The sequence below is a fragment of the Aspergillus clavatus genome, genomic scaffold (assembly GCF_000002715.2).
Source record: "Aspergillus clavatus NRRL 1 1099423829795 genomic scaffold, whole genome shotgun sequence".
Classification (NCBI taxonomy): Eukaryota; Fungi; Ascomycota; class Eurotiomycetes; order Eurotiales; family Aspergillaceae; genus Aspergillus; species Aspergillus clavatus.
The window spans coordinates 936166-952466 of NW_001517104.1; the positions used below are offsets into that span (position 1 = coordinate 936166).

The following is a 16301-nucleotide window of genomic DNA, read 5'->3' on the forward strand; positions in this document are numbered from 1 at the left end:
GAGCATATCCGACGATACTGGTACGTCTATATAATCCTTATCATCGACATCGACTTGGGTAGGTTCCGCTTCGTCACCATATTTGTACTCAGCGTCAGCCCAGGCCTGCTGGATGTCGGACAGTGGGGTCAACGATGTCTGATTAGCAGCTTGGTGAGGGTCCGGTAGAGAGCTAGGGTAGCGTAGAGGCCATTTCAATGTGATATAACGATGAATCTAGTGAATCCAACCAAGCGATTTACAGAAATACCCCTCTAGATGGTGTGAAGATACTGGACCAGCGAAGTCTTATACTATTGCTCTGCCGCGCTGCACCAACGATTAGAAGCAGAAAAACCGCGCTAAGATAATAGATCCTCATCAAGCAGGCGGTATAAGTCGTCAGGTCAGGGTGATTGGCAGATCGCGATCAGCAACAATCTTATTGAGGCTTGGATCAGCGACACCTCTCTATCTAGTACCGACCGGGAGCTTGTATTTCTAAGGTATTGATCCTGATATTACTTCCTTGGGTTTATACATCTCTTGAGCAATTTTTCGATGCTTAAAATACCAGTCTCTACGCACCCAGATGCCTAAACGGATATGTCAATGCCCTGACGTCATCTAAGGTCCAGAGCGAGGAGTCAAGAGACTTGGAGTCTTGTTTACCTTTCTTAGCTTCGCACGTGTTTGAATGCGCACGTATAAGAGATCCATCATCTAAGATGTCTTTCTTACACTCATCCATCCCTCAAATATGTCTTTGATATCTGCTTTTCGGCCGCGCTCAACCCGAGTCTCCTCAATGCAGCATGAATCGCGTCCGAGACAGCGCAAAAGACACACGAGGACAACACGCCACCAGGATGAGACTGAGGTGGAGGATGAGAGTTTTCACTCCATTATAACTCCAGCCAAACATACGCCAAAAGCATTTCGAGCGCTACGCGGATCTGTGGCTGCTGGCGGTCCTCTCCGTCCCTTCCGCCTGGTGAAACAAGACCTGGCAAATCTTCGACGGCGATATGTGTCTGACTGGACACTGTTCAATCAATTGATCTTTGCCAGCGCGGTTTATCTCTTCTTTACCAATCTGTTGCCTGGTATCACTTTTGCCAGTGATCTCTATGTCTTGACAGGTAAGAGTTGGGGTACAATTGAGGTGGTCTTGAGTACAGGATTATGCGGTATCATCTTCTCATTGTAAGTTTATCGGAAACTCTTCGTTCTACTTCCCTGGTGTGGTCATAGTTGGAGCTTTGATCTATCTCTCACAGGGTCAGGCAAGATAAGCTTACAATTCTCGAGGTTCTCCATCCAACCGCTGACAATTCTCGGAGTCACTGGGCCATTCTCAGTGCTTGCGGAGAACATCTATACACTATGCGAGGAAGACTTCAAGGTACAAATGTGCTCAAAAGAATTTCCTGGGCATATCTTTCTAACATGAAATTATAAAACAGGTGCCATTCCTGCCTTTCATGGCTTGGTCTCTCATTCACGCAGCTTGGTTGCACTACATATTGGCTATAATCAATGCCCACGACTGGACAATGCGCTATGTTACCACTTTTGCGACAGAGATCTTCTCTCTCTTGAATAGTATTATCTATTTTCATAAAGCCATACAAGAGCTGCAGAGGGCCCAAGACAGCCTTTCTTTCGCAGCTTTCTTATATGCGATTATTGGAGCTGTGGGGACGATGCTCCTAGCCATTTTTCTGTCCACAGCAGAAAGCTGGCGCCCGTTGTTCCATAAGTATATTCGTCTTGTTCTAACAGAATATGCTGCTGCAATATCCATCATAATATTCATTGCTTTACCACACGTTGGTGAATTGGCCCACCTCGACAAGATGACCCTACCTGTCAGTGATTCGTTCCGGCCTACCTCCCCAGATCGTGAACGCTTCTTCGTTGAATTCTGGAAGTTACCGATTGGATGGGTTTTTGCTGCGATTATCCCAGGGATCATTATTACAATTTTGTTCTTTTTCGACCATGAAGTCAGCTCCATCATCTGCACAATTGATCGGTATGGCACGCGGAAGCCTGGTGGGTTCGCATGGGACATCGTATTGCTTGGTACCACGACGGCTCTATGCGGGATCCTGGGTATTCCACCTGCCAACGGCTTGCTACCGCAAGCGCCTTTACATTCAGAGTCCTTGATGCACGTCGAGAAAGAACAAGAGACCATTGTTGTTGACGGCGAGGAGAAAGTCTCAACACGCGAAGTTAAGCGCGTGTATGAGCAGCGATGGTCATCCCTTCTCCATGCAGGGGCAATTCTTCTATTTGTCAGCCCGCCTTTCATGAAAGTACTGGGCTTGACACCAACTAGTGTTCTTGCGGGGCTGTTCATGTTCATGGGAGAGCAGAGCCTATCTGTCAAGTAAGATTCTAACCCTGCCCAATTCGAAAGATATTAATGGTGACCACAGCCCAATCCTATATCGAACCTTTTATCTCCTCACGCCATCGTCTGAACTTCCTCCTTTGCCTTCGTCGCTTGTCAAAAACAATAATAGCCCAGAGGAGGTTATTGGCAACGAACCTCCGCGCAGCCCTTCATACATCCCTATCCACCTGTATACAATTTTACAGATCGTCATCACAGTAGTCATATTCATTGTCACACTGACCCAAGGGGCTCCCGTCTTCCCGGTTCTGATCATCCTCCTGGTGCCCTTCCGTCTACTAGTGATGAAGCGATGGTGGCCGCGAGAGGTCCTCAGATTCGTGGATGCCTGGGCCTGCAGAGAGGGAACACCGGAGGACGACGAGGATGCGAAAGCCGAGCAGCAACTGACACCCCAGGATGTCCCCGATCGACGCAGCCAGGACGAAGATGGAATGACTTCCGACCTTGCTCGGGAAAATTCCACGGGTGAATCATACGATTTGCGCTCTGAACCATCAATGAACTTACCAATTTCCAATTCAAGACAACCCTGCTTTGAAGACCCCAATCAGGCAGAGAATGAGTGGATCGAGCTCCATGTTCGATCCCAAGTTGATGAGGAACTTGGCCAGCCGAAGAAGTGACTTTGAGGCATGTACGCCTATCGATTTGTTTTTCAAAGCGATTTTGTATTCAATTACAGCAAAAGCCAATATCGTGGTAGGAACTCGTGCGGGTATCATTTCTAAATAAATCGTGCAAACATCCATAACTCCTGCGTAGACTAAACCAGCGTAGACATGTCCACTCGGAGAGTGTCATGCTCTCCATCCCTGAACGAATTCGTGCAGCCGGTCAATGACCACCCCAAAGATGGCATTGACACTATCGCTGATTAATTGCTCGAAATGCCGGATGGCCTCCTCCTCTGTCATCTCTAGGTGGAATCTCTCCTTAACCTTGAAAATAGCTTTATCGGGTTCAACTCGAATATCAGGGATATTGGCATCGACCATCAGGCTGAACAGGTTGAGAATGAGGTTCGCCGACTTGCGCAGAGTCGTGTACGCGGTGAAGCAGTACTGCTTAAATTGAAGATACTGGGGGGACGTGGTGCCGCCCATGCCCTCGACCATCTCCTTGCAGAGTTTCATCATGGGAGCGAATGGCTTGGGGTCTCGCCCGAGGATGAACCCGAAGTCCGCGTGGAAGAAGTGGCCGTCGGGCGCGAGCAGGAGGTTTTCCAGGTGCCGATCTCCGACGCCGAGGAGGTAGGTGATGACACAGTAGCCGGCACATGACTTGACGTATGTATCCATAGTTTCCTTGCGGACACCGAGAGGTTCGTTCTCGTCGGGGTTGTTCGCCTGGAGATATGCCAAGACAGACTTATACTTGGCGGATACTGCTGAGAGCGAGGTTGATGGTACAAACTGCACCGCACCTGCGGTGGCATTGGTCGCAAGGATCCGGTACGGTGTCAACTTGAGATCCAAATTCTCCTTTTGCAGCAGACGGTCCATCAAGATGATGATCTGAATGACCAGTTGATCCTGCCGAAGGTCGTCGCCGACTTTGAAGAGGATGGGATATTTGCGACCTTCGGAAGTTTTGAAGGTGATGTGCAAAGGCGACAGCGAGGATTTGAACACATTGGAATCGTCTGGGAAGCAGCCCGTGACCATAACTTCGGGATTTAGGGGAAGCGGCAAAGGAGGGTCGATAGTCACAAGTTCGTTCTTCGGGTCTTTTAGATACTTTTTCAATTTCTCAATCTTGAGCGGCCGGTTCTCCCGGGCAAAACGGATATCCTTAGCAATCTTGGTCAGAACAGCGACGAGTTCACCCTGCCGCAGCAGTGTCTTTCTAGAATCCGGATGTGCTTGTTCGAGTTCAGCCATAAAGTAGTACTCTACTCGAGCAAAGAGTCTGCGTTGCGCCGACAGGGTGCCTGGGCTTGTGTCATCGCACTCAACCATGAGATACCAATGCAGATAGTTCCCTAGCTTGAAATTGTTCGCAGCGCGAGAGATAAGGAAATTTGCCAAAGATGAGTCGTGAGCAACGTCCTCGGTTTCGTCACGGGAACTTTCCTCATACTTGAGCGCTTGAACTAGCTGGAGAAGGTACAAGAGAAGCTCCTCATCATCAGCCTTGCGCAGCCTTTCCACGGCATACGAACGCACAGCCGTATTGTCAAACGTCGGCCCGAGAAGCTCCAATGCATCATCAACATCGATCTCAGTCCACTTGGGAAGTATTTCCACCGCTTGCTGTGCCTCACCAGAGTCTCGCCAATTGACCGATTTGACAAATTTGGTAAGCGCTCTCTTCTCGCGAGTGAGATAGTATCGAAATCGCCAGACCAAATCCTTTTCTTCTGCTGTAAGATCCTGAGTCGGCTCGTATGATACAATGACATTGAGTTCGTCGCGGATCTTGGGATTTGGTTTCAGGTCACGGTCCATAATGCCAGTCCGATGACTCCGAATCAACCTTCTGTGTTTATCCTCGCATGGATTTCCGGTCTGACCCACTTCGGGGTCATAAATTTGAATGACACCTTCACCATCAGCACCCTCAATGCCCGGACCAAAGCGAACTTCGGGGATGGGCTTCAGGGCTGAATTGGGGTTCGGGGCTGCATTTTGGGAATATGAAGAGATTGGGGGCGGGGGATACTGATGGTCGGTCCAGACAATTGGATGATCGAAACGCGGAAACTCGACGTACAGGACAAAATTCTCGTCATCCATGTCCTCCTCGTCGGAATGTTCTCCATCTGCGCCGGTGGTATCTGGGTTCTTGTGCTTCGCTGCTTTGAGACGTAATGCTCTCTTCCTCGCGGCATCTTCCGCATTCAACTTCAACTTCTCCAGTTGGCGGAAGACCATCTGATCCATCCAGTCGATCCGTGGTATCTCTCCCATTTCATGCTTCTTTATCAGTACCTCAACCCTCTCTAGTTCCAACTCCTCCACGGAAGGGCCTAGTGAATCCGCTGCGTTGATCTTGCGCCGCTTCGGTGGTGGGGTTGAAGGAGTGGTGGTTGACGAAAAGCCATCTGCCGCTTTATGTCGATACACCTTGCATTTCTGACGCCCCATTTTCAATTTACCATCTTCATCGAATAAAGGTATTGTTGTTCCACCAAATGGTACATAGTGACCGTCTGCTCCGTTGCCGCCAAAAGGTGAAAGATCCCATATGGTGACAGCCAGTTGGGAGTTGAGAGGGGCATCCTTGAGGGACATAGGCAGTTGTAACCATTCATTCCACGCACGGACGGACTTAAATGTTTTGTAAGGAGTCTGCAGAGGAACCCCAAGAGGCTTGGAATCCGACCATAGTTGAGCCGTTACGAACAGATCGGAGACGGGGTTCTGGATGGAGCCGATGTGTCGCAGGTCCGGTCGCTTTAGAAGGACCGAAAGAGGTAGCTGCTTTTGTTTTCCCTCAAGAGAGCCACTTGATATCGGTCAGCTTTGTAGTCTTCGCACTGGCACATCTAGCTCCGGTTTCCATTTGGGGGGTGCGCTCACGTACATCTTGATATGGATCGGAAAGTCCACCTGTGTGGAGACGGCGAATGTAAACGCCTCCATTTTAGATAGACTTCCAGTTCCGTCCCTGTATCATGGCCAGTAAAGCTTGTGCAAGGAGGCTTGAAGTCAAGAAAGACCATCCGACTGTGCTCTTGTAGGTGGTGAACATAGAGCTGTGGACAGTGGAGCTAAGGTAAGCTGGGGAAGGCATCCAATGCAGCCTCTGATTGGACAGGATGGTGAGCAAATGACGTGAGGTTAATGATTTTGACACGTGATAGACTAGCCCAAAGAGGTAAGTCAAGGGCCCCTCCAGGTTAACTCTTTTTGGCAGGCACGCGTGTTAGTGACGCGCGAGTTTCTCAGCGATAGATATCTAGCGCAATGAGGGATTTGAGTATTGGGTGTTTCTCCGAGATAGCATTTTGATAAGCACTAGATTTGGAGGTCTGGGCTGAACTGGACAGGGTTTTTCATTGACCGTCTTCCTCGAACTAACTATCTCGACCTTTTTCCCCTCTCTGGGAACTTTTTAAGTCTGTCAGCCTGATCGCATTCACCGCTCTGTGCACAAATCGCTATCGCGCTTCGTTTGACAGAATAATAACTACCCGGCCAAGAAGCATGGCAGGCATTGCGCATGGTGGGAGTTCTAGTCGATCTGTGTCGCCTGGGTCCTATTCGGATAAAGAAAACCATCAGAACGCCCGTGCTCAGAAGAGAGCTCAGACTCAGACTCAGACTCAGACTCAGACAATGGCATCGTCAGGCGCCAACGCAAAACGGCAACGACTTGGTCATCGCGCTTCGAATATCCAAGGCAACCAGTCACAGGCTCCGCTATCGCAGCGACTAGAAGAGGACAAGAAATTTTACGACCCAGATCAAGATGAGAACGAAAGACGGCGGATTCGCAAGGAACTTCGAGAGTTGACACGGGAATTACATGGTATTGCTGGCTCTCACTCGCGCTGATTGGACTTGGGGCAAGGAAGAGGAAGTTCATATCTAACGCTGATATAGATTGCAGAAATGAATTCATGCAAGCAGGAAATAACGGAATCCGAGAGACAATCGAGAAAGCCAACGAAATCTTCCAGAACGTCAAGCAAACCTCCGACGCGACCATCGATTCTCGTCTCCTGGTCACCGCCGCCGATCTGGGCCATAAGAAAACAGCACAGCTCGTCCTAGGCGACGCATCTGCCGGGATTGACGTCGATGAATTTGTCTCGAAATGTATCTCATTTATGCGTCGCGGGCCTAGCGATCCCGAAACCTCATTCACAAGCACACAACGTCGACGACCTCGTAGGAGCCAAGCGGACGCTGACGATAGCGATGAAGAACAAGGAGACGCCATGAACTGGGATTGGCTTGGACGTGCTGCATGCCTTCGTCATAACACCCGGCCGTCGGTTTCAGGGTTTTTGCTCGGGCCCTTATCAGTACAAAAGCGCACACGACAAATCACGCAGCGGAGAGCGAGAGAGCGCATTGATCCATCACAGGCAGTTCGACCTCAGGAGCTGGAAGAGAAAGACCTTGACCGGCAGGAGACATCGAACCTCACGGCGATGTGCACAAATATCAACCGATTGCTTGCGGAGACGGCTGCCAAGGGCCAGGATACCGTAGATCGCATACTGTCTGGGATGGAGGAGGAACCGACAGAGGAGCTCGTTCAAGAAGTCATGGCCAAGTACCATGTAGCGGACGACGGCGGAGTCCCTCTTTTCCAATTCTGCATCAACCCCAGATCATTTGGGCAGAGTGTGGAAAATCTGTTCTATGTCAGCTTCTTGGTTCGAGATGGGACTGTTGGGATATCCACCGACAGTCGGAAGCTGCCGACGCTACGTAAGTTTACTCACTTGGCCCCTTTCCTGATGTGTCGCCGTTGACCTGAATCTCTTTAGATCCGTCCAAACCATACGTAATGAGAGAAGCTCAGAAGAAAGGTGTTCAAAAACACCAGGCTATCTTCAGTCTGGACTTTGACACATGGCACCAGCTCGTTGACGTGTATGATATCAAGGAATCGATCATTCCTCATCGTCGGGAAGAAGCATCAGAGTCGACAGGGAGTGGTTGGTACAATTAAGACGACCCTTATCTTACTTCATTTGCACATATATTTGCGAGGTGTCTGGTTATTGTTTAGTTGTTTAGAAACGATACCCATGATGTTGGACGATAAACAGCCTGTCTAAAAAATAGCTTTCGGTGCCACGATCGACGATCCACCATGATTTCAATCGCTAGAGACACCGCTATCAAGATTCAAAAAGGACGATCAAGAACAGATCATCAAAGAGCTGCTGATCTGGAACGACTTTATTTGAGCCTGTAGAAGGATTGTTGTTCTGGTCCATGTCATGAATTCTCCGGAGGAAAATGATTCATCGACGTCATTCAGTGTGGCCCCACATACGATACTTCTTATCAACCATTGATCTGCCATCTAGGAACGTCACAAAAGGATTCAGCAACAAGCGACAACTCAGTTAAATTTTCTAATATCATTTTGCTAGTCATACAAACAGATCCAACAGATAATATCAGACATGCCTCGCCTCTTCCCATCTAACCCCGAGGAGGTGATGGTGATCCGAAATGTCACTTCCGACATCATCACGATGAGCTTACCATTCGCCCGGTTTGGGTGGTTGAAATTCGGCGGACGAGGAACACTGGGTAAGCTTCAACCCACAAAATATATCCTCCGCGAAGCTGCTCTTAGCTAATGCGGCCCCGTATGAACAGTTAAACTCCCCTCCGGCTCCCTCGCCGTTTTCTCGCCCGTCACCCTCACCCCGCAAGTCCGCGACATGGTCTCGCAGATGGGCCGGGTGAAGTACATTGCGGCGCTGGACATGGAGCACCACATCCACCTGACCTCATGGAAGGACGCGTACCCGGAAGCCGAGATCATTGCGCCCGAGGGTCTTTGGGAGAAGCGCCAGTCCAGCGCGGCGGACAAGAACACGGCGTTCGCGCACATCTTCCGGAAAGACGACGCGCGGCAGAAGATATCAGAGGAATTCGACGCCGAGTTCGAGACCGAGTACGTGTACGGGCATCCGTCGCGGGAGCTGGTTTTCCTGCATAAGCGGTCGCGCACCCTCATCGAGGCGGATCTGCTGTTCAACTTGCCGGCGCGAGAGCAGTACTCGCGGACGCCGGACGGGGCGACCTCCGGGATCCTTGCGAAGATCTTGAATCCGTTCATGTCTGCGGAGCCGCCGGCGACGTGGCAGAAGAGGTTTGTGTGGTATGTTCTGTCGAGGGGGGATCGGAAGGCGTTCACGGAGTCGATGAGGAGGATCGATAAGTGGGATTTTAATCGGTTGATTCCATGCCATGGGGATATCATCGAGAGTGGTGCGAAGGGGGTGTTTCGGACGGTGATGGAGTGGTTCCTGGATAATGGGGATTTAAGGGCAGACTGACGGAAAACAGGGGAGTTTGTTTTTTGATCGCATGTCGTCCTTCTCAGCTATGTATCACTACCTGCCTTGTTACCACTTTACTCTTGTCATCGATCACGATGTCATGAAGATAAATAATGATAATAGAAAAAATTGAGATCAGCGTTAACGAACTCGAGTGGCTCATCAACACTGACTCGGAAGTCCATGGAAGCCATGGTCAGTCATTGAGAGAACATGTTCCCATCGTTGGATGAGTGATAGCTCTCAACGGGATAGAGAATTACGATGAAGCCCTTTTGGAGATATTTTCTTTTGCAGTTGTACAACCTCATAACCCATTTTAACCAGGTGATGCTTCTACTCGATTCTTGTCCATTCAAGTGGCTGACCATTCCACCTAGCTCTTCAAGCCACCTGATGAGAATATACCGATTAGTGGCATCATTCCAAGAGTCACCATCTCAGATCTCCGTCCTCTTCACTTTCGACTCAGCCTAGGCTCGTCGTGACACAGTGCAGACAATAATGGGTGTACGGAACCCAGTAGAAACCGAGTGACTGGTATGTTCAAATCGAGGATATGGCCGAAGCTATCAATAATACCTTCTAAATACCTTGTGTAAAAGTGCTTGTGACTAGATAGGGGGTTCCAATGTTTCTTGAAGTATGCTGTTGGTCTGTACTCTGTAGTGAATTAGACCCAGACACACCAAGCTTCTACAACTACTGCAGGCATCTGAACCCCTGAAGAATGAGACTGGCCTGGACTCTCGGGGGTTCTCTTGCTCTCAACGGTCACAATGACCAAATGGATATGGGCTGCTGCCTGGGATTCCAATGACGACTGCAATATTATTTCTATTCCTTTACTGTGTACTATTAAGAAGAGCAACATGTTTAGGGGTGAGGAGGAAGCAGCGTAACTAACTCAGTATAGGTAATTACCTTACGTCGACGGCGTTTTAGAAGGTTAGGGCTGATCAGATGATGGACCGATGGACATGGACCATGACGTCAACCTGCAAGGATGGGTTGGATTTCGTCACTGACTCGTGATTTTCAATGACAGTATGTTCAATGCTGTACATCACTTTTGAAACACAAGAATGTCGACAATGGGGATTATCCTCACATCGCGTCTGGGGATGAATTGGAGAGGATAACTAAGGATGCTCTGGGTGGGAGTGGATAGAGAGTAAGGGTACGAAGTACTCCTACTAAGTGTACCATACCTACAGAGGATATAGGTACTGTTTCCACAGTTGGAGACCAGCTTCATATGTTTTTTATTCATGGGCTAAGCAGGGGTCATGTAAAAAGATGTATTAGGTACTCTCTAACCAATGCTCTCTTACTACACAATATATAGGTATCTTCTTCGCCTTACCTATCAAAGAAGGCTATCTATTACCAAAGTGCACCTATGATGCTTAAGGTATAGAATAGTAGGTGGCTGGTCCCACTGTACTAACAAAATCACCGGGGTCAACCAGAGTAATCACTCTTAAATGTGGCACTATCAGATCTTCCTCAATAATAATAGTAATAATAATGATAATAATGACAGTACAGAGGAATTTCCCTGAAAATTTGACAGGCAGTCAATCTGTAGCACCGGAAGGTTTTCTTCTCCAGGCTGTGCTCAAGATTGGGCACGTAGGAGTAGGCAGCCAATCAGTCAAGAAAAAAACAAATACAGAGCATGTGTGATGACTCTTGCTGGCGAAGCTTTTAAATGCCCTCTGCATCCTCCTCCCTAGAAGAATTCTTGTCTCTCAGAAGTACCCTCCAGGCATCAGCAATAATCCTATTGTAAACCCCCTTTTCTCTCTCATACTCTCATCTCCCTCCCTCACTCTTCAGATCACCTGCTACTGAATATCAGACTCCCATCTCCGGACTTACAGCTCATACCACCACCATGCCTGTCGTCTCGCGTCTCGTTTCAATCGTCCTGCGTGTCGCAGAAATCGCCTTTGCTGCTGTATGTATACCACTCCCCACACAAATGCGCCATGTAGCCGGTCATCCACTAATCTCCTCATGATCAGGTCGTCGCTGGTCTCATCGGCTACTATCTCCACCAGTTCCGCCATGTCGATGCTTGGCCACAGGCAAGATGGATCTATACCGAAGTCGTCGCCGGCTTATCCATGCTTCTCGGCCTGATCTGGCTCATCCCATTCTCGTCCGGCTTTTTCTCCTGGCCATGTATGTCGATCTGCGAGTGGCGATGGCCAGGCACAATTGCTAACAGCTAGCAGTTGACGTTATTATCTCCCTGGCCTGGTTCGCGGCTTTCGGCCTTCTTGTTGATGCCATCCACAAGTTGAACTGCGGCAGTATCTGGCAATGGCATTTCGTCGGCGACCATACCACCTGTGGTCGCTGGAAGGCCGCTGAGGCCTTTAGCTTTCTGTCCGCGATTGTCTGGATGGCTTCTGCTCTGGTGGTATGTTATTGCTTTACCCATCTCCAAAGCAACTTCTCAAATGCTGACGCTCTTGCTAGGGTCTCTGGTTCACTTTCCGCGTGAGAGGCGCCAATGCCGATGGGTACCAGTAAGTTCATCTCTGTCTCAGCGTTCAGAGTGAGAGGGGCATACAGACTGACATATTTCCAGTGGCCGTCGTCGCTTTGGTCGTCGCTCTGCCGTCTAAATCTACTCGGCTCCATACCAGCTGGCACTGCTGTTGTGCAACATGGTTACCTGCAGACATGCCTACACACGTTCCTTAACCGTTCTGCCCGTACCTGCTGCGATCGGCGCTTTTGAAGCTTAATCATAATTAACTGCTCAACGTCCATGGCTTCTGGCTGGGATTTCCGCAACGAAAGACATGATAATGATTTTCTGTGTTAATTTGTCGCGTCTCTGGATTTGATACCCTTTTTTTGCTTGCTTGTTCGTTTCTGCCGCATTTTGATAGCATATCTTCGCCCGCTGACGTGATTTACTGATAATACGAATCAAATATCTCCCGATTATTGTTGTCTATCTCTTGTGCATTCATTAGAGAAACTAGCATCTTAGTAACAATGTTGGCGATATAAATTCTGACTAAGTCCGGCACGACTCCACTCATCTTCTTTCCCTGTCCCTCTGCCCTGCTCCCCACGTACTATGAGTGCCATTGACAATGGGAGAGCATGAGTCTTCCAGTTCCCGGGATTCTTCATCTTACGAAAAAATCCCTCGCAATGACCATGAATATCCACTAGAGGTCCTAGGCTCCGACAACGACCCTGAAGATGAGTTTTCGCCGGTAGCTCGCGGGAGCGCCGAGTCGGCTCGAGCCGGCCAGGAACAGAGCACGACCGAACCACTCTTGCCCATCCATCATCAATCCAAAGCATCGAAAAAATGCTCGTTTTCATTATCTGGGATTTGGGCTTGGGTCAAGGGCCCAGCTCAGCCCCGGAAATATCACATCACGCCTCTGCTTCCTCGCTGGCAGGCGGCTCCAGCTCGTCTAATTGAACGATACTTCCGCAGTACCGTGGCCAAGGGCGTGCTTCTTCTATCATGTTTGATTCTCTGGGGTGCCGTATTTGTCGCTTCGCTGAACTCCACGATTGCTGGCTCTGAGATATCTGGATATGGAAACCCCATTAAGCTTTCCTGCCACAGCCGACTCTGGTAAGCCACCAAAATCACTTTGAATCGGGTGGCGCAACATGCTCATCTCACACTCATAGGTCCAATGCCACGGACTGCGGCCTCAATGGAGACGATTGTCGCCCCTTTGATGATGGCGCATTCGCTTTTCGATGCCCTGCTGGCTGCTCAGCCGCTATGGTTCTTGAACCATACATCATCGGGCCCCAAGAAATCAATTACCGAAGTCTTGTCATCGGCGGCGGGGACGGTGACGACTACGGCGTCTATCGAGGGGACTCTGCTATCTGCCAGGCAGCATTGCATGCCGGGCTCACCACCGATGCCCATGGGGGCTGCGGTATTCTCCGTCGAACAGGCGAACAAAGAAATTTTCCGTCTGTAGAGAAAAATGGGATCGCAAGCGTTGCGTTTCCATCGAATTTCCCTTTGTCATTCACATTTGGTGGCGATGAGTCCTCTGCGAATGGTGGGTTCACCTGCCAGGATATCCGTTGGCCACTGTTCGGCTTCTCTGTGGCTGTCTCGACAATACTCTCGCTCTCTATTGCCTCTCCTGCAGCATTCTACGCCTCAATGTTCTTCATCGTCTACTTCCAAGTGGCACTCTCGTCCGATCCCCCGTATTCTCCAGACTACTACGAGATCGTCTCCATTGCTCTCGGCCGGTTCTTGCCCTGCGCATTTGTCGGATTCGCGCTCTACTACTTCTGTGTTCGTCATACCCTGAAAGACCTCCACGCCCACTGGGACAAGACCATCCTCTGGCTCGGCCCCTGCTGGGTCGGGGCCCTCAACAACGACACCTTCGACAGGATCCCGATCTCCCGACTCACCCCGCACGACATCCAGCAGCAACCGGGGGCTCTTCCAGCCCTGATCATCATCGTCGCTCTTCTGTGCGTTATCTTGTTCACGCAAGCCATCGGCTTTCGCAACGAGGGCCGTCTCCCCGCTATGCTTGCCATCTACGGCGTCCTGCTCGCGATCGTACTAGTCCTCCTGGCCGTCCCACACATGAACCTCCGAATCCACCACTACATCCTCAGTTTGCTCTTCCTTCCCGGCACAACACTACAGACGCGACCGAGTCTGCTCTACTCCGGCCTGCTCGTCGGCCTCTTCATTAACGGAATCGCGCGCTGGGGGTTCGATAGTATCCTGCAGACACCCGGCGCGCTTCTCAACGGTGCCCAGCTGGGTAGCGCGCTGCCGCACATCGCAGCCCCATTACTCATCTCCGCGACGAACATCATCTTCGCGTTCCCGGATCTCGACAAGGATGCGGACGGGATCAGCGTGCTTGTTAATGATGTGGAGCGGTTCCAGGCCTTCAAACCGCGCGAGGGCGCTGTTGAATCGTTCAATTGGACCCGGTGGAGGGCGGAAGAACCAGAGTATTTCCGTTTCGGGTTTATTAAGGTGAATGCGCTGGGCGGGATCTGGTATGAGGACTTTACGAAGCCGGTAGTATGGGACGCGGATGGGAGATGGAATCAGTCGGACAGTGGTTCTTGATTTAGCAACGATGGAGCGATTGCCCTCGAGCCACAAAATACGGGCCAGTTGGATATGGTCTAATCGGTTTGTATAGACATCAGTCAGGTGCTTATACACATGCTTGTAGATAATCTCAATCTCCCGCACAGAGATGAATGTAAACGCCCCAACTCCATGATGAAACATATAAAGAATGCAAAATCTCCGGTGACCCAATAGATCAAGAATTATTGATTGTGGTGGTAGTTACGACACCGCACTTGGACGACCTTCTGCTCCCCGCCGTCCTCGATGATCATGGCCGTCAGCTTGCCGCCTTTGACGCACCCCGAGTCTAGGCCCTTGGTGTATGTCTTCAGCGACAAGGAGGTCTTCGCGTCATGTCCGTAGATCACGGTAGTCACCTTTGACTTGGGATCTGGCACGACACCCTTCTGGCTGGCATATAGTAACGACTGGTGTTTGTTGAACAGCTGTTAATTTGTTTTAGTACACGAGCCTTGTCCCTTTCCCAGGAAAGACCAGGGAGAACATACCTTGGTCCACATCATCCCGCCTCGCTTCCCACTCGGCACATGCGTATCCAAGTCAATGGTCAGCATGTTCATGACGCTCGAGGGGTCCTGTTTCTCCAGCGCCACGCCCGGCACCAGGCCCCCATGCACAACCAGCACCTGCCCCATGGCCGGGATTTGCCCGACATCCAAGATGACCGGGCAGGCGTCGAGCCACTGCACCTGCTCGTCGCTCAGCTGCCGCGCCAATGCGCGCTCCTTGCTGTTCAGCCCGAAGAACAGATCCGGCGGGATGTCGCCGTCCGAGGCCGCGGGCAGGGTGTTTGTCGTCGCCATGTCGTGGCGGAGGAGGAGGATGCGGTCTTCGTGGTTGCCCCGGACACAGGACGCGGCGTACTGGCGAGCGAGGTCGACGACGCCGGGGCTGTCGGGACCCTTGCTGATCATGTCGCCGGTGAAGATGAGATGGTCGCGCTCGTGGTCAAACGAGACTTCATCTAGGAGCAGCTCCACTATCGCATGCCTCCGTTAGTCTCTTTGGCTCACAGCTCTCAAAACAAACCCCGCAGGGAACCAAAAAAAGGGGGGCAAGTTAAGACACGCACACTCATCCCGACACCCGTGTACATCTCCAATGAAAATTAATCGCCGCGAACTCGCCTCGCCCTTGACTGCCTTTACAGCAGGCAAGAAAATCTTATCCAGCGTCCTCATATGAGTGACGCCTTCGAACCGCGGCATCGTATTAGTCCCGAACCACCCCCCGGCCTCCTCCTGGGTCTGCGGATCCAGCGAATGCTCCAGCCACTGATTCTCCTCGAGCCGCGGCGAGAGCACCAGCGTCCACCCGGCCAGACACGACGCCAGCAGCACCAGGTAGATCAGCGTGTAGCGCCGAAACCGCGGCGCCGTCACCATGGACAGGAACATCTGCATCCATCGCGGTGAGTCGGCGCCGCCGTCAGGCGAGCCGGAGAGCGAGACATACTTGGTGTTTGCCTGCCATTCGTTGTGCACGTAGTCGATCAGCGGCCGCGTAAACCGGTTCAGCTGGTAGGATTTGACAGTGGCGGTGGTCGCGGGGAGGAAGTCGTCGTCGGGGAAGTCGGTGATTTCGAGGCTGGACCTGTCGGTGGTGGGCGCCATGGCGAGAGATTCAGAGCGGAGTTGGGGCGCGAGAGGTCATGGATTTATCAATACGAGGACTCCGTGGCTAGGCGGGCTTGCGAATTGAGATACCGTAAACCATGAGCCTACATGGAATAGAAGTCGTTGTATCCAGGGGAGGGGGCGCAGTCGACG

General features: G+C 50.9%; 7 protein-coding genes across 7 annotated transcripts, besides 2 other annotated features; 5 read left to right on the plus strand and 2 right to left on the minus strand.

Moving 5' to 3' along the window:
* Window positions 1-739: 739 nt before the first annotated feature.
* On the plus strand, window positions 740-3030 carry ACLA_011850 (HCO3- transporter family protein; the record flags this gene model as incomplete). Its single annotated transcript, XM_001274183.1, has 4 exons — window positions 740-1185; window positions 1291-1384; window positions 1446-2377; window positions 2427-3030. The coding sequence occupies 4 exons, from the start codon at window positions 740-742 to the stop codon at window positions 3028-3030; spliced, it is 2076 nt and encodes a 691-aa protein (XP_001274184.1).
* A 174-nt stretch (window positions 3031-3204) lies between these two features.
* Window positions 3205-5991, minus strand: ACLA_011860 (phosphatidylinositol 3-kinase VPS34; the record flags this gene model as incomplete). The annotated part of the gene is made up of 2 exons (XM_001274184.1): window positions 3205-5854; window positions 5933-5991. 2 exons carry the CDS (start codon window positions 5989-5991, stop codon window positions 3205-3207), a joined length of 2709 nt encoding a protein of 902 aa, XP_001274185.1.
* Window positions 5992-6555: 564 nt separating this feature from the next.
* ACLA_011870 (non-structural maintenance of chromosomes element 4 family protein) lies at window positions 6556-8035 on the plus strand (the record flags this gene model as incomplete). Its single annotated transcript, XM_001274185.1, has 3 exons — window positions 6556-6880; window positions 6955-7791; window positions 7851-8035. The coding sequence occupies 3 exons, from the start codon at window positions 6556-6558 to the stop codon at window positions 8033-8035; spliced, it is 1347 nt and encodes a 448-aa protein (XP_001274186.1).
* Window positions 6656-6685: a microsatellite.
* Window positions 8036-8498: 463 nt separating the features above from the next.
* On the plus strand, window positions 8499-9383 carry ACLA_011880 (uncharacterized protein; the record flags this gene model as incomplete). Its single annotated transcript, XM_001274186.1, has 2 exons — window positions 8499-8628; window positions 8698-9383. The coding sequence occupies 2 exons, from the start codon at window positions 8499-8501 to the stop codon at window positions 9381-9383; spliced, it is 816 nt and encodes a 271-aa protein (XP_001274187.1).
* A 1514-nt stretch (window positions 9384-10897) lies between these two features.
* Window positions 10898-10927: a microsatellite.
* A 359-nt stretch (window positions 10928-11286) lies between these two features.
* Window positions 11287-12025, plus strand: ACLA_011890 (MARVEL domain-containing protein; the record flags this gene model as incomplete). Its single annotated transcript, XM_001274187.1, has 5 exons — window positions 11287-11349; window positions 11417-11576; window positions 11630-11817; window positions 11877-11926; window positions 11989-12025. 5 exons carry the CDS (start codon window positions 11287-11289, stop codon window positions 12023-12025), a joined length of 498 nt encoding a protein of 165 aa, XP_001274188.1.
* A 480-nt stretch (window positions 12026-12505) lies between these two features.
* Window positions 12506-14502, plus strand: ACLA_011900 (LCCL domain-containing protein; the record flags this gene model as incomplete). Its single annotated transcript, XM_001274188.1, has 2 exons — window positions 12506-13005; window positions 13065-14502. The coding sequence occupies 2 exons, from the start codon at window positions 12506-12508 to the stop codon at window positions 14500-14502; spliced, it is 1938 nt and encodes a 645-aa protein (XP_001274189.1).
* A 209-nt stretch (window positions 14503-14711) lies between these two features.
* On the minus strand, window positions 14712-16145 carry ACLA_011910 (putative serine/threonine-protein phosphatase; the record flags this gene model as incomplete). The annotated part of the gene is made up of 3 exons (XM_001274189.1): window positions 14712-14957; window positions 15021-15511; window positions 15605-16145. The coding sequence occupies 3 exons, from the start codon at window positions 16143-16145 to the stop codon at window positions 14712-14714; spliced, it is 1278 nt and encodes a 425-aa protein (XP_001274190.1).
* Between the last annotated feature and the right edge of the window lie 156 nt (window positions 16146-16301).